A 20,492-nucleotide genomic window follows, 5' to 3' on the forward strand; every position below is an offset into this window, starting at 1 on the left:
TCCTACAATGGGGAATGTCATCCAGCTGCTCTGGGAGCACACTGGGAATGGGGAATGCCATCCAGCCAGCCCTGGGAGCACACTGGGAATGGGGAATGCCATCCAGCTGCCCTGGAAGGCTCTGTCCAGAGCTCAGGAATGCACAGCAGATGCCTGCTCCTGGCATTTTTCCTGGGTTTGAACGAGTCTGTTTGTATTCCACACAGCTGCTCATCCTTTCTCATGGCATGTGTCCTATTACAAAGCATTCCAGAGGCTAAATTTAGGGGTGGAGTTTTGGAATAATAAACATCCGAAACAAAATATTTCTACACAAATTAGTGTTTTGTTCTCCCACTTTGTCTCCATGCAATAGGAACCAGCTAATGATCCTCAAAAGCAGGGTGGAAGGTTTTCACCAGAACTGGGGGTACATTATCAGCAATGCAGAGCTGCAGGAGCCTGGACAGGAGGGCCTGGGGCCTTCAGCAAAGCCACTGTGGTTGGTTCTGTGGTAAATATAATACCCACATCACTTAAACAAACACACCAGATCTAAACCAACCAGATTCTCCATCCCTAAACAGCAGAGTCAGAACCCTGCTTTGAGAGCCCACAGCAGATCCTCCGTACTGAAAAGTCATCCCCCAACTATTAACAATAAACATAAACCATCATACACCTTCTGTTGCTTCTCTGAGAAGGTAAATGGTGCAAAGTGCCTCCCCAGGGCTGCTGTGCACAGTGTGCTTCACGAGGCAGTGCCAACATCCCAACAAACTATTTCACACTAGTATTAGGCAGTGGTGAAAGCCAAGCAGAGCTTCAGCAAAGCACCATTTACTGATCCCTCCTCTGTTTGGAGTGCAGGTTGAAGCAATCTGTTGACAGCTTAATCATCCTCCTGTTTTCCCCCTGGCACATACCTGCATTTCCTTCTTCCCCAAAATCTGGGGGCAAAATTTATTTTCTTTGTAAAAAGCCACAAAAACCAGAAAGCAAAATGAAACCAGCCAAGCATGGTGCCCAGGAGCTGCCTGCATGCATCACCATGGCTGGAGCTTCATCTGTGCTGCAAATGCTGGCAGTGTCAGAACTCATCAGTTCAGTGACTCAACAAGAGAGGCACAGCAAAGCTGGGCCTTCTGTTCCTTGCCCAATGCTAATATTACATAAATGCTGTCTTTATTTGCAGTTTCATTCATAATCCCAGCAGTGCTGCCCATTCAGAGGTTGCTGAGCCAAGTGAGCTCAGCAGAGTTGAGCTGAGCTGCTGCAGTTGATTTTCTGCAGCCCAGTGCAGAGGAAAGCTCAGCTCTGCCCTGGCAGGGTCTGGCTTTTCCCTCTCCTGCTTTGCTGGGTAACTTTGGACTCACACTTGGAGCACTGCACTGGACTGCACTGCCAGGCTGAGCTTTACACAATGTGCATGAGCTTCACCCTTTCCAAACAGCACCTGAGACCCTCCCAGGGAAAATGCTACTGGAGTACAAAGCACTGCCCATCAAACTGCTGAGCACAACCTATGTTTATAGGAAGTGTACCTCTTATTTTCCAGATAACTGATGGCAAAGAAGGCTACATTGCAATGGGTGTATGTGTTGGGACCCAGGACATTCCTCTGGCTGCCCTGGGTGATTCCAGACCCTGTCAGGGGGCTCAGAGACCTTGGCATGGAGTCACAAACACCTGTGCCTTCAATTTTAACCCATGGAAACAATTCCCAACTTTGTGTGAAGAGTTACAAGCCACAATAGTTTGAGCAGAATGACAGTGAATTTATCACAGGGTGAAAAAGTAGAATTTTGGGGTTTTTAGAATGGGGGTTCAAGAGGCAAGATGGAGGAATCCCGTCCTTCTTCTTCTTGCCCTCCATCTCCTGCTGGAATGGTGGCACTTCTGGATTGGTTTAGAGTAGGAACACACTGCCTAACATAGGTGATAGGTATTGAAAAATTATTGTAAATAAAGTACAGGTAGTTCGTAATATAAAAAGCCAACACCACCCCAAGGGCAGGGACCGTGCCACAACCTGGACAGATCTCAGCAGGTCAGAGAAAGAATGGAACAGATAAGAGAAAATAAATAACCTTGGAAAGCAGAACCAACGAATCTCAACTTCTTCTTTGGTCACAGGGCTGGGTAAAAAGAGACTTTCTGATACCTCGGGAGCCATTTCAACCACAGAAACCTGAGATATACATACCAAAATACCCAACAGGATTTCTCAACAGGTTCTTATTTTTCCATGTGGTCCAGGACTAGAGACATCCTTTACAAAAATTTAAATGAATTCTAAATCAGTTCTTCTATTGTCAATGTCTGCCAAAGAGAACAGTTTAGTGAATGTCACAGCTCCCAAACCAGAAGCACAGGCTGGGTTTTAGCATTAAATCTCAAAGCATTTAGAGCAAAACTTGTCCCTTAGCTGTCAAACACTGCCAGGACAGTCTTTCAGCAGAGCCTGCTGGGCTGTTCATACTGAGAACTGGTAATGACTCCTGTATTGCAGGTGCACAAATAAAAACTCCTTCAAAGACACTGCATTTCCTACCACTATGAAGCAGTAATTAAAAATAAATCATGTTTTACACAGGTCTAAAGAGCCCTCCACATCTGGCTAATCTAAGGTGAGATAATTAAAACCAGACACGATTTGGAAGTGAGGACACTTACTGCTAAATGTCCTCCAGCTTTGCACACATCAGCTTCTACAACTTGTGATGTCTGAAAGTAAAACTGTTTTAACAGTCTGAAACTGTCACAGGAATGTAAAGATTTTAACTAAAAGTTACCTTGGTGTACTTGTGAAGTCCAGTGTGCAAAATCCACTTCTAAAGTGCAGCTTATAACTTATTTTTAGTAGTGAGAAACCAGTTAAAAATAAGTTGAAAAAATATCTTTAATGGAAAATTCTACCCATGCAATGACTCATACAATTAAAAAGCCAATTTTTATTGTATTTTTGTAGCTGTCTGTAAGCATAGTATTTTTTTAAAGAGCAAAGAAACATTTCCTCAAGAGAATTTAAGTGATTTTATTTTGCTCACCGTTTTATGTAAATTGTAACATCACCACTTATATACAAAATCAGTTGAGTAGATCAGAACAGCAATGATTTCCTCAGCAGGCAATCATGACCGAGCAGACAAACACTGATTCACCACTTCCAGCAGGTGAGAGTTTTCCAAAGCAGCTGCCACCCTCTCCTTATCAGCGAGCTGTTTGTTAACTGCAGGAAAAACCCACAGCAAACATCAGGACAGAGGCACTGGGTGTGCTGAGCTGAGAGAGCACAGCTCAGGGTGCTGCAGGGCTGGGGATGCCCAGGGCACCCCGGGCTCTGTCTCTGCCACAGCTGCTCCTCAGGTGGGACACAAGAAATCCACATTTCCTCCCCTTTTCCACGTGCTCAGGCACATAATCAGTGACTGACTGAGAGCACAGCCTGAGGAGGTGTTTAGAGAACACTGCAGCCCAATCTCAGTGACACTCTGTGATCCCGCTGTGGGACATCCCCCAGGATCTGGCACAGAAAGTCCCAGACACGGAGCAGATGCTCTGCAGCTGTGGGTAATTTTCAAGATTAAAACAAATATGAAGACCACACAAGAGAGGACTAAAAGCCTTACCTGCGTGCTCAGAGGCATGTGTTCCTGGAGTTATGTGAACATCCAGCTGAAACAGCAGCACACAACAAACAGGGGACGAGTTCAACAAAACATTGGCAGATTAAGTTGAAACTAATAAAAATGAAATAGCGACAAAAAGCAGGGAGAAGGGACATTCTTGCCACTATCAGTTAGTCAATATAACAGAATAAAATAAAAGTCTAAAATTGCAGAGTATTCTGCATTTGCAGGTGCCTAAGCTGCTCCAGAAAGGATGAGAGCTGCCCTCCTGCCTGGCACAGAGCATGCAGTGATTGCCCTCAGACCCCCTGGCCATGACAACAGCCCCAGAACTGCGTGCTGGTATTTCACCCACAGCCCTCTCTGCTTCCTGCAGGGTCCATCACACAAAACTAAAAAAAGCTCTAGTTATTTTTCACTGCAAGCTTGTTTTTTTCCTGTTTTTTTTTTTAATTTTTCCAAACACATCCCCCACTTCTGCTTTGATCCCCACCTTGAACCTCTCGGGCAGCGAGCGGAGCAGCTTGACCTTGATGGAGAGGCCGATGAGCGTGGCCATGCTGCAGTGAGGGATGGTGGGCGTGAACTCCACCGACACCGTGCTCTGGGCATCGTCCACCTGCGGGGACACCGCTGTCACCGCCACAGCACCCAGCCCGCAGGGCACTGCGCTGGCACCTGGCAGTGCTCTGCCTAGGTGCTGCTGGAAATACAGTTAAACACTATGGAAAACACTATCAATATATTTAAATATTATAAAATATTATGTATCATTACTATGTAAATACTATGTTAAATATATATAATATTATACATATTAAATTATAATATAAACATTAAAACTATACACAATCTAAATATATTTAAATATTATATATTTAAATAATATAATATAATATAATATAATATAATATAATATAATATAATATAATATAATATAATATAATATAATATAATGTAATATAATATAATATAATATAATATATTATATTATATTATATTATAATTTAACATGTATACTGTAACATAATTAATATATATTATTTAATATATATTGAATAGGTTTCATATATTATACATTATTATATTTACTATTATACTTTAAATCAATTATCAAATATGTATTATGTATTATTTAATATCTAATTAATATTGCATTATATATAATTGAATATTATCATGTTTAGATATTATATTATTCAAATATTATTTAAACATTATATATTTAAATATTATATTGTATTATATTATATTTGGTAAAATTATAACTATTCTAAATATATTTAAATATTATATATTTGAATATTATATTGTATTATATTACATTATATATTGGTTAATATATACATAATGTATTATAATTAATATATATTATTTCATATATATTGAATAATTTAAAAATATTATACATTATTATATTTATTATTATACTTAATATAAATTATCAATTATATGTAGTATTATTATTATGCATTATTTAATATGTAATTAATATTGTGTTATATATTAAATATAATATTTAAATATTATATAATAATTATTTAATTATTATTTAAATATAATATATTTAAATGTGTTATAATTATATAAATTATCATTATTCGAAATATATTTACATATTTATATTTAGATATTATATTATATATTACTTAATATGTAAAATAATTAAAATATACTATTTAATATATATTGAAGTTTTAACATATTATACATTATTATATTTATTATTATACTTAATATCAGTAATCAATTTTATGTATTATTATATATTATTTGATATGTAATTAATATTGTGTTACATATTATTAAATATTATAATATTTTAAAATTGTATTATTTACTTGTTTAATTGTTATTTAATTATTATTTATACATATTATATTATATTATATTATATTATATTATATTATATTATATTATATTATATTATATTATATTATATTATATTATATTATATTATATTATATTATATTATATTATATTATATTATCGGACGTCTGAGGCAGCACATCCCGGCGGGATCTCACTTTCACTCGCATTTGCTCGACGACGTTCAGCTCCTCCAGGGTGAGCGGGTGCTCGGGGTCATTGATGGAGCGGATGAGATGTGCGCGTTAAGGAAAGCGGCGCTGCCCGCTTGGCCCGGCCCGGCCCGGCCCTGCCCTGCCCGGTCCTGCCCAGCCCGGCCCGGCCCGGCCCTGCCCGCCGCTCCCGCAGGATATCGAAGATCTCCCGGTCGTCGATGGCGTCGGGCAGCTCATCGTCTTCCTCGCGGGCGGTCACGGGGCGCTCCCCGGAGCGGCGGTAGATAAGCGGGTTCGCGTTCTCTAGCGGAGCCGCGCCCGGGCCCACCATGGCGGCAGCGAAACCGGCACCGGAACCAGCCCGGAGCGGGATCGGCGCCGCACCGGGGCGGGAGCGGGGCTGGATCGGGAAGGGCCCGGGGCGGGGCGGGGCGGGCCTGTGGCGGGAGCGGGGCGGGCCCGGCTCCTCGGGCGTGTCCCGGAGCTCCTGGGCTTCCCCGGAGCCCGGCTCGGCCGCAGCACCGGGCTGGAAGCGAATGGAGTCGGTGGCGCAGTGTCCGGCGCTGCCGAGGATGCTGCGATGTAATTGTTTATCTCATCTGTTCCTTACTCTGAAAAGTCAAACGAAAGAACCCCGCACAAATTTAAACTGGTGTGGTCGTGTGGCGATGAGATACTTTGGCTTCATACACCCCTCTAAAAGGAGATTAAGGCAAGAATTTACTATTTTGATTTGGTTTTCTTTTCTTATTGTTACTTTCTAGTCATTTGTCTTTTCTTATTGTTACTTTCTAGTCATTTGTAATCTAGTCCTGGTTGTTGCGGGGGGGGGGGGCGGGTTAGGGGTTTTGTTGCTTTTTCCTTGTCATGGCGTTTTGGTGCTATTTTTTGTTGTTTTAAGGGGGTTTTAAAGAACTTGATAGCATTTAAGCTCTGTGTTCAGACTTGCCCTGCGTTCTCCGCCGGTGGCGCTGGCAGCCGGTGAATGAAGGAGCGGCGATCGGCGCCGGGCACTGCCGGGACCGCCTGAGGCCCTGCCGCCCTGCGGGGCTGCGTCGGTGATCGGGAGCTGTATCGATAATCAGAGCTGCATCGGTGACCGGGCTGTATCGCTGATCAGGGTCTGTGTCGATAATCAGGGGCTGTGTCGCTAATCGGGGTTGTAGCGATAATCAGGGGCTCTGTTGATAGGCAGGGGCTGTATCTCTGATCAGGGGCTGTATCGATAGTCGGGGCTGTGTCGCTGATCGGGGGCTATATCGGTAATCAGGGGCTGTATCGCTGATCGGGACTGTATTGATAATCAGGGGCTGTGTCGCTCATCGGGGCTGTAGCGATAATCAAGGGCTCTGTTGATAGTCAGGGATTGTATCTCTGATCAGGGGCTGTATCGATAATCGGGGCTGTATCGATAATCAGAGTCTGTATCGCTGATCAGGGTCTCTCTTGCTGATCAGGAGCTGTATCGATAATCGGGGCTGTATCGCTGATCAGGATCTTTATCGATAATCGGGAGCTGTATCGATAATCAGGGGCTCTATCGATAATCAGGGTCTGTATTGATAGTCGGAGCTGTATCGCTGATCAGGTCTGTATCGCTAATCGGGGCCGTATCGATAATCAGGGGCTGTATCGCTAAGCAGGGTCCGTATCTCTCTCCTGTTTGTGTTTGGCGCTCTGGAGGCGTTGGCTGCCGGTCACGCCGCGGTTCAGCCTCGCTCCGTGCCCCGGCTGCCCTCGCCGGGACCTTTGTCCCCTCCTGTTCCGCATAAAAGCGCAGAGAGGCCCCGGGAGCCCGGGGGTGACCATGGCTCCTGCGAGCCCGACCGCGGTCCTTTGTGCCTGCTTTGGCTTTGTAGCGCTCCTCGTGTGCGGGGCAGAAGGTGAGCTCTGTGAGCTGGTGCTGTTCTTGCTGCTGGGGAAGCCACTGCGCCAAGTGCCAATGATTTTTACAAAGGCGGTAAATCTCTTCTGCTTTGATTACCAATCTGCCAAACTGCCTTCATGATGCAAAAATTACTGGTTTTGTGAGATGAAACTTTTTCAGATGATTTAATGAAAATAAAGCTTTCTGTCTTTTTTGAAAGGTAGAAAGCAGCAGCATTTCTGAATTCTCTAAACAAAATATTTTTAAGATTTTGTTGAATGATAAATTTAGGAAGTGTTAATGGGTTTGCTGTTTGCTCTGAAATTTGCTCTTGCAGGGTAACAAAATCCTGCCCTACCTGGCTCCAGGTGACACTGGCATGAGGGCTTGGCAGGGGGTGTCTGTCACTCCACCAAAGCAATATGAAGACTGAACAAAATTGAAAGGAATAACCTGAAATGGTCTAAATTAAACAATCAGTTAAGAATACTTAATGGAAAAGTCTGTGTGATAGTTATGAAGGTGCAATTTAATTTTTTTTTTCCTTTTGTGTTACCTAGGACAGAGTGGTGCTGGGCCAGAAGTGACCATTGCACTCGGACGGCTCAAAGGAACACAGACAAATGTGAAGGGCACAGACAAGCTTGTCGATGTTTTCCTTGGAATTCCTTTTGCAAAAGCCCCTCTTGGATCCTTGAGGTTTTCTCCACCTGAACCACCTGAACCCTGGACTGGTGTGAGAGATGCAACTTCTCACCCACCGCTGTGAGAGCTGTTCATTTGTGCTGCTCAGAGCTGTGTTTATTGGGGTGCAGAGGCCTGAGTTGATATTTGGTGGTGGATGCACTGCCAGTACTGCTGGAATGTTTCTAGTACAGGTGTGGAGATGTGCTTTTACAGGCTGCACCTCTCACTGATTATAGATAAGACAAATTTCAAGCACCCTGTGGGGATTCAGCTGGGTGCAAAAGAAGTTTTCTCTACTGTTGTTACCTTGATGCTATTGCAGGTTTAGTACTAATAATTGTGCTTTTTTTTTTTTTTTTTTTTTGTGAAGCTGTCCTCAAGATCTGTCCCTGTTGAAAACAGCTGAAAAAAACTTCAAAGAAAAGCACCTTGCATTCCAAACTTCTGAGGACTGTTTGTATCTCAGTGTTTACAGCCCTGCTGGCTCAAGCAAGAAGGACAAGTTACCTGTATGTAACCATTGAACAAACTTGTGTTTTATAAAGCTTGCAAGTAATGATTGCTCCTAAGAGACTTAACTGCTTTTGAAAATGTGATGCTGCACAAGCAGAAATTATATTAGCATGTAAAATTCCATGTCCACCAATGTGAAACTCAGCAGCCATCGTGCTTCGGTGATTTGGTGTTCCCAATTCTCTGATGTTGTTTTCCTTTTCCAAGTGAAATCTGCAAACCAGTACATAAAGATGTGTCTCACCCTTTTGTTTCCAAGGTAATGGTGTGGATCCATGGAGGCAATTTCATATTTGGTGGTGCTGCTCGCTATGATGGCTCTGCACTGTCAGCCTATGAGAATGTTGTGGTGGTTATAATTCAGTACAGACTGGGACTCCTTGGATTCTTCAAGTAAGAACACCTATTTCACTTTGTAAAAAGTACTTGCTGTCATGTTGAAAGCATGGGTAGTTCTGGTTGCTTAATGTGCTGAGCTTCTATATCAGCTTCCCACTGTTAGAGTGGTTTAAATGTACATAATTCACCGACATCAGGACTTCAGAACACTGAGAAATGTCTGTACATTCCATCTGCATGGTCGTGCAGCCTGCTATCAGTCCTTAGCTGGGCTTATTTGGTGCAGGACAGGATGTTTGTTCTGGCCTTTGCTTCCATCCTCTGCTGTGTAAAACAAAAACTCAGGCAGAGTAAAGGCCAGGGGTGTACCTGAGCAGAGAATGGAGGGAGTCAGGGGCTGAGGTGGGAGCCTGAGGGGCTGTTGGTCACTTTGCACTAAGCACAGAGTGCTGAGGTGGCTCTGCTGTGCCACTGTCACTGTGCTGAGCAGTGCTCTGTGCTTTCTGAGATGGCTCTGCTGTGCCCCTGTCACTGTGCTGAGCAGTGCTCTGTGCTTTCTGAGAGGGCTCTGCTGTGCCACTGTCACTGTGCCACTGCTCTGTGCTTTCTGAGGTGGCTCTGCTGTGCCACTGCTCTGTGCATCCTGAGAGGGCTCTGCTGTGCCACTGTCACTGTGCTGAGGAGTGCTCTGTGCTTTCTGAGGTGGCTCTGCTGTGCCCCTGTCACTGTGCCACTGCTCTGTGCTTTCTGAGAGGGCTCTGCTGTGCCACTGTCACTGTGCTGAGGAGTGCTCTGTGCTTCCTGAGAGGGCTCTGCTGTGCCCCTGTCACTGTGCCACTGCTCTGTGCTTTCTGAGAGGGCTCTGCTGTGCCACTGTCACTGTGCCACTGTCATTGTGCTTTCTGAGGTGGCTTCTGCTGTGCCCCTGTCACTGTGCCACTGTCACTGTGCTTCCTGAGGTTGTCTCTGCTGTGCCACTGTCATTGTGGCACTGTCACTGTGCTGAGCAGTGCTCTGTGCTTTCTGAGAGGGCTCTGCTGTGCCCCTGTCACTGTGCTGAGGGATGCTCTGTGCATCCTGAGAGGGCTCTGCTGTGCCACTGTCACTGTGCCACTGCTCTGTGCTTCCTGAGAGGGTTCTGCTGTGCCCCTGTCACTGTGCCACTGTCACTGTGCTTCCTGAGAGGGCTCTGCTGTGCCACTGTCACTGTGCCACTGCTCTGTGCTTTCTGAGGTGGCTCTGCTGTGCCATTGTCACTGTGCCACTGTCACTGTGCTTCCTGAGAGGGCTCTACTGTGCCCCTGTCACTGTGCCACTGTCACTGTGCTTTCTGAGGTGGCTCTGCTGTGCCACTGTCACTGTGCCACTGCTCTGTGCTTCCCTTCCAGCACTGGTGACGAGCACGCCCCTGGGAACTGGGCGTACCTGGACCAGGTTGCTGCCCTTCGGTGGGTGCAAGGAAACATCGAGCACTTTGGTGGAGACCCAGCTTCTGTCACTCTCTTTGGGATATCTGCAGGATCTTGCGCTGTTTTTGCACATGTAGGTATATAGTACATAAAAATAAAAATCTTCAAAAGCTTAATTATGATTTTTGACAGTAAGTTTAACAGCATATTGGGCGAAATCTGGAGATTTAGCAAATAAAGATGTGTAATTCCCAACTGAATCCAGGAGTTAATAGACTATAACTAGCAAAAAGTTGTAAGGTAAGGATGTTAGTGTAGAATAAATACTTTTTGTTCTTCCCTTCTTGGCAGGTGTTATCTCCTTTATCTAAGGGTCTCTTTCATAAAGCAATATCAGAGAGTGGAATTATAATTCCCCCCAGTAAAAATTTACGTCTTTCAACAGATCTTGAGGTAAGCTCATTTTTTTTGCATTTTAAAGTCTTTATAGCCTAAAATAGGCTTCTTCTATGGATAGAAGGATACTATATATCTATATAGGATATTTAAAGGGTATATGTGGATATCTAGAGGATACTTCTATGTGATAATTTGTTTAAAAGAAAAAAGGGAAAAATGTCATTGTATACCATGCAACAAAGTTGATCCAGTTAATTGTTGCAGCACACCTGTTGAATTTTGGTCTGTTTGGTGTTAGAAATAGATTGGAAAGCTGTATGATTGTAACAGCTGTGGGCTGGCAAAGGCATTTCAGTCACACACATATCAAGCCAGGCAAATCTCCATTTTTATACCCATTGTACTTGATACAGTAACTCTGATATTTATTATGGAAAGTTTGACAAGAATCCAGAAGAAGAATTCAGCTTTTTATTGACCTACAGTCTTTTAGGGAGGGTCTTTATGTGAGGTAAATTAATTAAATATAAAAACAACAAAAAAACCCAAACTTAAAATAAAATCACTTTCTATGAGTGCCTTTTAATATCTTTTCCTGTAATGGCAGACAGTAATAATGTAAATATTTCTATATTTTCTTTCCTTATTTGGTTTATGCTAAAGCTTGTATTATCTCTACAGCAGTTTGAAAAAACAGTGAATGGAAATACAGCAACAAAGAGAAGTACAGCAGAATGATTCCACTTTGTGATCAAAGAGTAAAACAAAATACTCAAAGATCTATCAAGCTCACTTAAATCTGCCACTAAGAAGCTCTTAACAGCAGCATGTATAATGATTTTATAACAGTGCTTGTCTTTGTTGATAATTTTCAGAAAATTGCCAGTATCTTCAAGTGTGCTGCAAGCAGCTCCCTCTCCCTGCTGAGCTGCTTGAGGAAGCAGGAAGCAGAGCACATAGTCCTTAACAGCAAGGTAGGTGTCACTTCATGGCAACAGAACTTTTAATGGCTCACTTGCAAAACTTTAGCTCAGCCTCTGATCAGAGTTCATTGATGCTCTGTTCCAAAGTTGATTTTTCTTATCTTTTGTCAAAATACTCCCTAAATGTTGAAGCAATTTCACATATCGATTCTTTCTGGAAGTTTGGCAGTGTCACAGCACCTGTGAAGTTGTGAGCAAGGCCTGAGCAGCCCTGTGTTTTAATGTCAGAACAGCCCCAGATCAGGGACCCTTTACATTGCTCTACACTTGACCCAGCCAGGCCTGCATTTTACACTCTTGTGCCAAACTGAATTTATGTTACAGTGGCTGTAGATACTTGAATTTCTTAAAGCCCTTTTTTGCATTTTGGATATTCAGTGTGGACATCTTACATGATTTGAAGGAAAAATTGGAAATACTATTAACAACTAATTTCATCTTTTGTTTTTTCCTTTTTTTTCAGGAAATCTCATTTCTACCCTTAGTTTTGGATGGAGTGTTTCTTCATAAGCCACCTGAGGAGATATTGGCTGGAAAAGAATTCAATGCAGTCCCGTTCATGATAGGAGTCACCAACAATGAATTTGGCTGGAACATTAGATCGGTGATTTAATGTCTATTCTTTATTTTTATTGTGATTTTAATGTCTGTGTTAAGTGATAGGACAAGACTTTGCAGTGATGGAAATACATACAAGGTTAACATTGCTTAGATCATGGCTCTGCAGTGACCCAGAACCACTGGGTCACAGAGGGTGAGAGGCTTCATCCTGCAAGTTAACAGCAGCTGGAACGTCAGTTTTGTGCAGTGCTTTCTTATCCTACAGATTTAATCCCTCATCCAGGCAGAGAGAGCAAAAGAATGCAACAATCAAGGACTTGTTCCTGAAAGACAAGTACAGCCAATCCTTTCCCCACCAGGCTCAGTAGTCAGGGTTGATGCACAGTGTGCTTAAAAATGTGCCACTGATCACCTTGACCAGCTTCCCCTTGGTATCATAACCTGCAGGAAGAGCTTTCATCTGAAAATCTCACCTGGGGCAGAGTGAGGGCACAATGCACATGCCCAGCCCATTCTCCTTTCTCATGGGAACTCAATGGGTGCCTCCAAAACATGGGCAAATGCTCTCAGTGCACAAAAACTGCAGGAGATGGACTTGTGTCCTCTCCTTCCTTGTCCCTTTCTGTTATTTCCTAAATATTTCCTTTGTGTAGTACCAAGCATTTGTTCTGAATCTACAAAGCAGCTGCTGCTGGTTGTAAATCCCAGAATAACAATGCAAAGTGAAATCTGTTTGAATTTATTTTGCAGAAGAGTTGTTTTATGCAGTGCTGTAAAAGAGGAAGAACTCTGCATTAGGGTTATTTCAAAGGGCTCAAACAATTGGACTAGAGACAGACTTAACAGTCAGTGACTTTTAAGATCTCCCCCAAGAGAATGACAATAAGCCTTGAGACAGAAGCAGCTTTTTGCTTCAGCTCTGCCCTCATGTTTTCTAGTCTTACAAGTTTCTTAACATTGATTTAAGGATAAACTATGTATTAGGAATGGTTTATCTAGAAACCTTCACCAAGACAACGTTTACTGCAGTAAATAAAAGCTTTTCAAGGCAGCTGCTGCATTGGGCTGCACTTTTGCATATCATATGATGCTTTAAAAATAAACACCAGTAGTAAGAATTAATGGAGTAATGTAGTATCAATGTTTAAAATAATGGAGACATTGAATGGTATGCTAATAACATTGATTTTTCTCTCTGTACAGACATCAAAAATGAAAAGTTTGAGGGAAATAGGAGATAGAAAATCAATTGCCTCAACTGTAGATGTTTTTCTACCAATGATTGTAAGTACTGCTGCACTAATCTAATTTGAGAAGTGAATTTTCTTTTTCATGTATGTAACAGATTTGGGTATTACTGCGTGAGTCGTGGTGTTACTGAGGGCTGAGGCCATGGTAGGCTCTGGGGAGAATCCCAGCAAAGTTGAATGACCAGGGTGTATGGAATTACACAGAAATAGGATTGAGCCAGACCTGGCATTTGGGAAAATGCCTTTTTCATTCTAGACCTCAAAGAATACTTTTATCTTACATATTTGTGGGATTACTGCATCTTTCAAGCAGCAATTTCTAACCCTGAAAATTTACACTGTTTGGAGATCCCATTGGCCTTGTCCTCTTGTCTAATGGTGCATAAATCTTTCAAGGACTGAGAATTTACTTTTGTGATTCCCATCTCTCTTCTCCAGATGAAAACAGAAGCTGAAGATATTGTCAGTAGAAATTGCTGGATCTACACTTATTCCTGCAGGGTTTTAACCCATATAAATCTGGTGCAAATTTGACCTAAGGTGGTTGGTTTGTTTGGGGTGTTTTGCCCACAAAAAGCATGAATAGGTTTTGTTTCCCATTAACATGGGTGCTGTCCTGGACATTTGTGCCTTTGCAGAATCTCTGAAGTTTAAAAGATGGCAAATTTAGCTGCTAATTTAGACTGTGATTGTCTGTTTGTTTCTTGTCTCTTAGGATGTACCCTCAGATTTTCTGCCCATGATCTTAGATGAATATCTGGGAGACACAGAGGACCCTGCAGAGCTCCGGGATGGATTCCTGGACCTGCTGGGGGACATGGCAATTGTCATGCCAGCCATTAAAGCACTGAATTATCACAGGGGTAAGCTGATCAGCAGCAGTGGGACACTCAAACCGCCTGCTGCAGGCTGGATCAAATGATGCAGACACAAATCCTGTCATATGTAGGCAGCCCTTCTTGAGATTCCCACTGAGAGCAATGATACAGGTCTGCAGGATTGTGTCCCTTATCTCTGTATAAGTGTGCTTATAATCACAATACATTGAGAGCAGAGCATGATAACACAAGTAAATATTTGCTAACTGAAGTATACAGGCTTAAAAATTAAAACATATCAAAGCACCTTTGTCCTTTGGCCCATGGCTGTTTGGGAAATCAGCAACTCTGTGGTCTGTAAATTTTCTGGTGTGTAGGTATAGACAAGTCATGCCAAGATATTCCAAAGTGGAAATAATTTGATATTTTGTTTTTTCTATGTTATCTTAGAGTGGATCTTCCAATTTTTTTTTGTGTGTGTGTGTGTGTAAGCTAGCACTTAATTTTGCATTAAAAGTAGAAGTACATATTTGAATTTAACAATTACACTAGAAATGTGCCCAGTATAAAGCTCTTTTTAAAGCAGTATTTTGAACAGCTGATGACAGCTGAAGTTTATGTATCTCTTCTGTAACTCCCTGTTTGTTATGTCTTGCAGAGTCTGGAGCTCCTACCTACTTCTTTGAGTTCCAGCACCGGGCCAGTGCATTCAGGGACAGCAAACCTGACTATGTGAAGGCTGACCATGGGGATGAAGTTGGCTTTGTCTTTGGGGGGCCATTTCTGGCTGGGGACATCCAGCTCCGCAGTAAGGAACAGACACCACTCGCTCCTGAATGAGTCCTGTAGCCCTGGCATTCTTCTATTCAGTGTTCTATTAATTTCCATCAGATTAAAGTGCATATATTGGCAGTGAGACCAAGCCATAACCCTTTCTCCTGGCAGAATTGGTTTTATGCATTTAAGCATCTTCTCCAGCTTCTCTCCTTTACAGTCTGCCTGGTCTGCAGCACAGTCAGTCCCACATCTTGTCAGAAATTCAGCAAATAGAGTATTTCCTAGAAAATTCACTGTCACTGTCCCAGCACTGTGATGAATTTTTCAAATGGCTTTGGCTGAAAATTAAATTGAAGGAAAGATCAATTAAATTTGCAGGGTGCTTGGGGAGCAGGAAGTCTAGGATCTCTTCTTTTCCTGAGGAGTTTAGGCCAGTGTCTCCTCCTTTGAGGAAATCCCGTGGGCTGTCAGGCTCCAGAGAATGGGGATCTTGGCTTCTTTTGCAGGAAGTGATTCCAGCCATGTTCAGAGCAAGACTTGGAATTACCGTGTTTCATTTTTTGTGTGAAGATCCAATGGTTAGGTCTGTTTTGCCTCACAATTCAATTAATACTTCAGCATTTATTCCAATGGAACCAATCCACTGAGGGAGGATTAAGGGTGTACTCCTAAAATTTCCATGGGATTCTGGAAGTTCCCTCTGTCAGAATCCCACGTTTTTATATTCCCAATGACTCTGCCAGTCACTGAACAGTTAAGAAACATGATGCCACTTCTTAAGGAACATAATTAATCCAGCAATATCCTTTAATTACATATGCCTAAGACAGAAGTACTCAGCATGAAGTATTTTCTTTCCTGTGAAACATATTAGGAACAGTTCTTCTTTTGACAGAGACACAAAAATTCTGCTTATTTTAAGTGAATTCACTATTTTTTTTCTGCTTTTGTTTTAGTGATTTGCACAGTACACAGTAGTTCATAGTCTGATCAAATATGTACGTCAAAGCCTCCATAAATGAAAGTATTTCCTTTTACTTCACTGAACTTTGGAGCAATCCAGCTGTGTTGTAAAGCCCTTTGTTAATCTGTTACCAGAGCCTTTTCCTTTTTTTTTTTTTTTTTTTTTAATTACATACCATTTGGCACTAGGAAACACTGAACAGTTCTTTTGCCTGAATTTATCAAGGGCTTTAAGATACCAAACATTTTTCTTAGTGTATTGAGATGCATTTATAATTAAAAACACACAGGAACTGAAATAATTCTCACCTAGTGATACAGTGAGCTTATGTTATGTATAACTATATTTAAAGAAATACTCTTGAAGTGCTGAGAAATGGAGTGGCACCATCTTGTGTGAGAAAGGAGAAATCTTTGCCTGGTCATGCTCTGAATAATAGGGAGAATTTCAGTCCCACAAAACTAGAATGGGATCCAGGAAACACAGCCATGTGGCCCATTCCTGGAGTTGTACTGGGATGCAGGACACGTGGGGTTTTTTGGTTCTGCTCTGATTTCCTGGAAGGTTACAGGCACATCACCTTATTTCCTTGTTCCCAAATTCCCAGATTTCTACAGCAGGGTAATGATGCTGAAGTCATTCATGAGGAGTGCTGAAATGCCCTGATGCTTGCTGTAGGAGTGATGTTGGCCAGTGGTGTTGCAATTGCCACATTGGAATTGCCAATTGCCAGCACATTCACAGAGGGAAATCTGCTGCTGCAGTAGGAGCCATGTCATGATTTGTGCCACACAGAGCAGCTATTCTGTATTGTGTCTTTCAGGTGAAGTTACAGAGGAAGAGAAGAACCTCAGCAGAACTCTAATGAAGTACTGGGCTAACTTTGCTCGAAATGGGTAAGAATCATGAAGTTCATGACAGATACTGCTGCTTTGCACTGACTCCATGGGGAATTGTCTGGTTTACTGATTCAGTCTTAACTTGTGGGATTGAATTCCCCTGTGACTGAAAAGGGCACTCACTCTTCTTTCCTCTTGCTTACAGAAATCCTAACGGAGAAGGTCTGGTTGAATGGCCATCTTACAACCTAAATGAAGAATACTTGCAGATAAATCTACAACAAAAGAAAGACAGAAAGTTGAAAGAAAAGAAGGTAGAATTCTGGAAAAAAGTGATCCTTGAAAAGACAAAGAGCAAAAGCACGCAAAACAAGAAGTTTAAATTAGAGTTATAGTTTACAGTCTAAACGTGCACATAATATGCAAAATATTAGGATATTAAAAAATTAATTGAAGTATATTTGAGGATAAAATTGTGTTTCCCTCACCTTTTCTTCACAGTTGTCATACCTGCAATTATTCACTGTAATAATTCCAGTTGATCCTCACTTGTCAAATACAGCTACCAAATTTCCCCAATGCTCATGTTTTTCTGTTACTCCCCATGACTGAAGACAGAATGTAGCAGCAACATTGTTTTAATAAAGGGAAATCAATGAAGACCCAATTTGTGAGTATCTTGATGCCAAGTTTATTGGTGGTACAGAAGCTTTGGTGTGGTGTAAATACAGAAATGTCCCCTGTGGAAAGAAGATGAAACTACAGAAGGTTCTGCTTTGTCTGTTGGTTTTTCAACTGAGACAGGATAGTTCTGACTGCTGTGGTACTTAACCTGTAACAGTAGTGCTGGAATTAAGACTTCTCCCAAATGTTAGAAAAGGGAGAAAAATTCTTCAGTAACCACAATTCTCTGCTTTTAAATTTAGTTGTGGCTCCCCTACAAGGATTAAGATTTCTGTCTTTTCCCCAGTGCTTCTCTGTGTGCTCCAGGCTGTGCCCTGTGCCACTGTCCCTGTTTGCACTGGCTCACAGCCTCACTGCCAGCACTGGGTCTGTCCCAGGGCCCCTCCAGGGTGCTTTGGCTGCCAAGAACAAGACTTGCACTCTTCATGGCAGAGTTGTCAATCACTTCTCTGCCATGTCTTTGTCTGCTGTACCTGGCTCCTAGGCTGCTCCAGCTATCCCAAATCACCAAAGGGATACTGGGAACCACGAAGGTGGTACAGAGACTCCATCATCAGAAGGCATGAAAAGGCACTTTATTATTAGAAATCCATAGTTCTTGTAGAAATAATGGTGGTCCTAAGACCTGGATTGGCCTTTAGGAATCTTCTCTCACCTATTGGTCAAGAAGGGACAACTCCTCCTTTGACATTAAACAGATGTCAAAGACATCTTTGACAAACAGAGATTGCCTGCCAGGTGCAGAGATTGAGATAATAATTGTTTTAATTCTTTCTCTGAGCTTTCTCACAGCTTCCCAGGAAAATCCTGGGAGAGCTGTGTCTCTCTCTCTCTCTGTTCAGAGGTTATGTGATTACCACAATCCCAGCCACGTTCCTGGTCGCTCTGGTGCCTCACAGCAGGGATTCAGCTCCACGCGTCCTACAGGGCAATGAACATCTGTTCCCCCTCCCTTCAGCTCCCCTCTATATCTCTGGAAGAATTTTTAATTGTTCATGGCTAATAATGTCCTACACCAACTAGCTACCCATCTGTTCTTTCCAAATTACTGGAAGAAGTAGGGTGGGATTTTCTACATTTTCTTGCCCAAGTTCTGTTGCCAGGTGGAACTCAGGAGCAGGGTGAGACTGTTTTACCACTGCAGTTTTGGTAAGCAAAACTTCCTCCTAAGCATCTGTCCTCACTTCTTTCTTTTACCTCCTTTGTTGTGTGAGTGGAATATAATTTCAAAACAGTTGCGCTAAATCTTCATTGCACAAACCTTTGAAATGTGTCACTTCCTTTAAAAGGAGACAAACAGGAGATATTCTGTGTATGGGTGTGCACAGAACACACACTCATCATGTGTATGCAGAAAAGTGCAGTTGAATTGACTTCCTAGCACAGGCCAGCACTAAAATCACAGTGGAAAATGTCAGAAGATCTTACTGATTTCTATGTAGAGATAAGCACTGTGATGCTCCTGTCTCCTGAGGCGAGAGTCACACTGTTTCTTTAGCATGTGGTAAAGCTGTCCAAGCTTCAGAGGCTCTAGCTTCAAGTTTTACATTCTGTAGTTTCATTGAATCCTCAGCAGGGGCTGTGATATTTTATTGTAGCAGTGGTCCCCTGAGCGGGGAATAACGAGCATTGAGTCCATGACTGCAGAATGCTGATCAATCACTTTATTGTACTACACTACACCACACCACACTATAGTACACTGTACCATACTACACTATACTATATGAAAAACCCATCTTCCTTGCCAGACAGTCCCATACACACATGTGGATCCAATTGGTCAATGAATCCAAACACCACCACCAGTGTCCAGTTAAGAAACCACCCTTTGGTAAACAATCTCCATAACACATTCCACATGTGCACAACAACCGCTGCAGCAAATGGAGATAAGAATTGTTTTCTCTGAGCTTTCTCACAGCTTCCCAGGAAAATCCTGGGAGAGAATCATGTCTCTTTCTGTTCAGAGGATATGTGATTACTACAATATTTGTCTATTTTTTTCAGCTATTGAAATCAGGACAGGTAGCCATTTATTGCAGTACAAAGAGGTAAAGGTCATCATGAGGCAGGAATTTTTAATTGACCTTTGTGCATTATTCACGTATAAATTATGCCACATTATGACTTATGCATTATTCACTGATTGAGGGCAACCTGCAAAATCTCTTTAACTGAATGCCAAACAGGATTCAAGAATCATACTCACCAGGTATGTAGCACTGTCCTCAGATTCTACAAGTCTGTGCCACTGGAGTAAGAGTCTCCACATTTGCAAAGCATATATGCCATGCTTGTAGATCTACCAAAGTATCTCCAGGCAAGGCTGTAGGGATCTAAAGTCCCATTGTTTGTTATCTTATCCTACTGTAAGTAGGCTGGGCAGAGGTCACAGAAATTGGTCTGCACACACACTATTTTCAGAATGGCTGTTTCTCTAGGCCTCTGGATGGGATGTGGGCTCAGAGTAGTTGCAGAGTGGCTACTTGAGAGAGAATTAGTGAGTAGAGCAAAGAAGAGAAAAGCTTGGAAACTAAAACAGTAATGAAGGTGGAAAATAAAAGGAAAGTAAATGCGAAAATATAGAGTCTATTAAAACAGCAAAGATCAGGTCATAGAAGATAACTTTGTTACACCAAAAGGGGAGAGCAGCAGGTGGAGTACAGGATATTTGCCTTTGCAGCAAAGGACCCCTTCTGTAGCTTGTGTGTCACAAGTGAGCTGAGGCATGAATGCTCACCAGTGTGGGAGCTGAGCCACAAGG

At 42.3% G+C, this 20,492-nt stretch overlaps 2 protein-coding genes across 2 annotated transcripts; one reads left to right on the top strand and one right to left on the bottom strand.

Annotated features, from left to right (window-relative positions):
* Window positions 1-2,991: 2,991 nt before the first annotated feature.
* Window positions 2,992-6,182, bottom strand: CIAO2B (cytosolic iron-sulfur assembly component 2B). Its single transcript, XM_074551052.1, has 5 exons — window positions 5,832-6,182; window positions 5,639-5,716; window positions 4,105-4,230; window positions 3,612-3,657; window positions 2,992-3,211 (listed from the first exon to the last, which is right to left on the bottom strand). Exons 1-5 carry the CDS (start codon window positions 5,964-5,966, stop codon window positions 3,114-3,116), a joined length of 483 nt encoding a protein of 160 aa, XP_074407153.1. The 5' UTR covers window positions 5,967-6,182; the 3' UTR covers window positions 2,992-3,113.
* A 1,184-nt stretch (window positions 6,183-7,366) lies between these two features.
* CES2 (carboxylesterase 2) lies at window positions 7,367-17,708 on the top strand. The gene is made up of 13 exons (XM_026798210.2): window positions 7,367-7,518; window positions 8,063-8,267; window positions 8,560-8,698; window positions 8,962-9,095; window positions 10,430-10,583; window positions 10,802-10,903; window positions 11,725-11,823; window positions 12,296-12,436; window positions 13,597-13,677; window positions 14,359-14,506; window positions 15,120-15,269; window positions 17,026-17,098; window positions 17,247-17,708. The coding sequence occupies exons 1-13, from the start codon at window positions 7,443-7,445 to the stop codon at window positions 17,434-17,436; spliced, it is 1,692 nt and encodes a 563-aa protein (XP_026654011.2). The 5' UTR covers window positions 7,367-7,442; the 3' UTR covers window positions 17,437-17,708.
* The last annotated feature ends 2,784 nt before the right edge of the window (window positions 17,709-20,492 follow it).

This window comes from Zonotrichia albicollis, chromosome 13, assembly GCF_047830755.1.
Source record: "Zonotrichia albicollis isolate bZonAlb1 chromosome 13, bZonAlb1.hap1, whole genome shotgun sequence".
NCBI classification, from domain to species: Eukaryota; Metazoa; Chordata; class Aves; order Passeriformes; family Passerellidae; genus Zonotrichia; species Zonotrichia albicollis.